The sequence below is a fragment of the Manduca sexta genome, unplaced genomic scaffold (genome assembly GCF_014839805.1).
Source record: "Manduca sexta isolate Smith_Timp_Sample1 unplaced genomic scaffold, JHU_Msex_v1.0 HiC_scaffold_1078, whole genome shotgun sequence".
In the NCBI taxonomy this organism is placed as follows: Eukaryota; Metazoa; Arthropoda; class Insecta; order Lepidoptera; family Sphingidae; genus Manduca; species Manduca sexta.
In genome coordinates this window covers 1-2,734 of record NW_023591907.1, presented here as the reverse complement: position 1 = coordinate 2,734, position 2,734 = coordinate 1, and the positions used below count along the sequence as shown (strand labels likewise).

General features: G+C 33.9%; 1 protein-coding gene across 1 annotated transcript; it reads right to left on the bottom strand.

The window, feature by feature from the left end:
* Positions 1-254: 254 nt before the first annotated feature.
* Positions 255-2,333, bottom strand: LOC119191132 (tRNA pseudouridine(38/39) synthase-like). The gene is made up of 6 exons (XM_037445019.1): positions 2,189-2,333; positions 1,981-2,108; positions 1,559-1,760; positions 1,017-1,186; positions 727-850; positions 255-389 (listed from the first exon to the last, which is right to left on the bottom strand). The coding sequence occupies exons 3-6, from the start codon at positions 1,727-1,729 to the stop codon at positions 255-257; spliced, it is 600 nt and encodes a 199-aa protein (XP_037300916.1). The 5' UTR covers positions 1,730-1,760; positions 1,981-2,108; positions 2,189-2,333.
* Positions 2,334-2,734: the final 401 nt, after the last annotated feature.

Here is a 2,734-nt window from a genome sequence, read left to right as displayed (position 1 = left end):
TTACTAATAAATAGTGTCATCTAGCGGTAAGTAGTTATACCACTCAAAAGGATCTAAAAAGGTTTGAATAACAAAAAAGGGAAAGAGGTTTGTAGGTGGACAGATAAATATTTAGGCATGTATCTTGATCTTAATAGTGAGTAGCCAAAATACTCGGCGAGAACTAGTAATATTTATGAGCACAAAGGGTAATCGAGGATGGAAAATGTTTGAAAGAGGGGCGACAATTTCAGTATGCATACCTAGATAGTTTTTCAACATCCAGCAGTTCCTAATAATGTCAGGACTCCTCCCTTCCTGCCCACCAGTAACAGCACACCCATTATACATCGAATCTGATGCCAGAGGAATGCGTTGCCTTCTATCACCAGGGGAGTACATAGATGTTGCTAGAAATTTAAAAAAGAAATTAAAAGATCAAAATCAAAATGAAACCAAACCATATTATAATCTTAAACTATGATAAAGGTCGTCTAGGTTATAATGGCATGCCCTATGACCAATATCAATAAAATATCGTTCAATCAGAATCAACTAAGGATCAATCGCAAAATTAGACTGGTCCAATTAGAATACAAAGTTTTACATGGCTTAAATCAATTTCATTTTGGTCAGGATCGCTAGCTTTCTCATTTAGTGAGCTTACTTACGTAAATCCGTCTCTCTCAACCACAGCTACAATATCAGCACTCAACACGTGCCTTGTAAACGTCAATACGCCATTACCGACGTCCATTTTACAAAGATGGCGGAAATCGTGACAATAAGTGCGCGCACGCACGGCGCATGGCGTCTAAGTCGAGGGACGAACGGGAAATAGAATTTATATGTTCGTTTGATGCAGTCGAACCTGGGGATGGTATATGTATTTAAAAATTTGTTATAAGTTTTCAAGTCTATGGCAATCTGAGGCAGACACAAAACATTTTTTTAATAAAATAAAATAATTGGTGAGCAATTGAATACTATTACATTAGCTGTGTAATTAAAAATTACTTGCAATTGGCTTGTATTACCTAGCACTATACTCAGGCAATTCTTTAGGTATAGGCATCCAGGCAACCACCCTAATGTCCTTAGGTAGCAACCTGTTTAGAATCTTACTGTACTGCATCTCTGTTGTTATTGATTCTGGCAAATCCTGCTTCTCTACAGGATGTTTACTGCGCAAGGATAATGATATTACCTGTAAATTAATATGTACACACAAAAACTCAAAAAGAATTAAAATTACAATGTAGTCATCTTAATAAAAATGTATCTAGTTTTTTTATCATAAAAAAATATGTAGAAACATAAATTTTCCTTACAGCAGGAGAATGCATAAAAATAATTGGAAATTATTGGTTGTTTTGAAACTTATTGTCATCATCCCTAATATTATCCAATCTACAGAAAAGTATATTATTATTCTGTCAGGCTTTGCGCTATTCTTATTAACTCAGGTATGTTATTGTTGGCACACTTTACTAGTAAACAGAAAACTTGCTACCGGGTTAAAAACATGCTCATCATATGTTCATAGAAAAAATTACTAGATATTTATTACAACTCTTACCTGCCCAAAAGCACTAACACCTTTATCCGTACGTCCACAGCGATGGTACTGAGAGGTCTCTCTACTCTCTATTAAGCATGCCTTAGTCAGGGCGTGAAAAAGGTGGTGCTCTATAGTCTGTATAGAGTCCTCTTGCACCACAAAACCTTGGTAGTCCCAACCGAAGTACATCACGTGGAGTAAGACCCGGCGGAAATGGCAGCTGAGGGTTCAAAAATAGGTATCTTTTTGAGAAGTTTTATATACAGCAGCATGGACTTTGTGTTTAATTCAGACCTGAGAGACAGTCAGACTAGAAATTTGGTATAATACATCCTATTTTATGGACATAATTTTTCGAAGCTATGGATGTCAATTATTAACATTCATCCTAGAATCTAAAGTTTTCATGTTATAATCTCAATTGAAAACCATTGACTTACTTCGCAAAGTTGAAAGGCTTTTTATTCGTATTAACGCCACCGTTCTCGTCATTATTCAAATTCTTGCTTATAATACACTTTAGTTGTGTATTATGTGCCTCTAAACGCAATATCCTGTCCACTAACTCCTAGAAAAAGATACAAAATATTGTTAAATATACAGCGCATAGGTTATGTCTCGTTTTTATAAAATACTTTAGACACAAACATCTTTATCCCCAAATTTAATAGTTCTTCACGAGAAACAGATTTATTTTTTGCCTTGGAAATACTTTGTCTGGTTTTGTATCCATTATTAAAGTATTAGTTGATTTATTTTCATGTTTACGAAACACAACACTGTCAAGTGTCAACTTGTCACCTGACAGATTACACATGACAGTAATAGGCATGTGAAATAAAATTGATTGCTATTATGGCATGAAATCGTTTTTTATATCCTATTGATTTATATAACATTTCACTTCATGTCAAAACCACTAATATATATAACATACTATATTTACGAGAGCTTAGAATTAAAACATGATTTATCTAGTAACTCAAATCACTGTGATTTCAGAATTCATTAATTTTACTGTTGAATGTAGTCAAATAGCACGGTAAGAACCTATAACTTCTGTACTTATTTTAAAGCAAAAGGTAGCAATTATAGACATCCTGCACAATATCTATTTTTGCTAAAGTTATTTTTATATCTTCATACTTTTACTCCACATCCAAATATCCAAAGATTTTTTCAAACTCGCATTTA

What these genes read in the sequence shown, in the direction of transcription:
- LOC119191132 (XM_037445019.1), bottom strand. Translation starts at nt 1,729, where the DNA reads ATGTACTTCGGTTGGGACTACCAAGGTTTTGTGGTGCAAGAGGACTCT. An exon ending in GTGTTAGTGCTTTTGGGCAG is followed by an intron (nt 1,187 to 1,558) that starts GTAAGAGTTGTA and finishes ATTAATTTACAG; the next exon opens with GTAATATCATTATCCTTGCG. An exon ending in TCTTTGTAAAATGGACGTCG is followed by an intron (nt 390 to 726) that starts GTAATGGCGTAT and finishes TTAAATTTCTAG; the next exon opens with CAACATCTATGTACTCCCCT.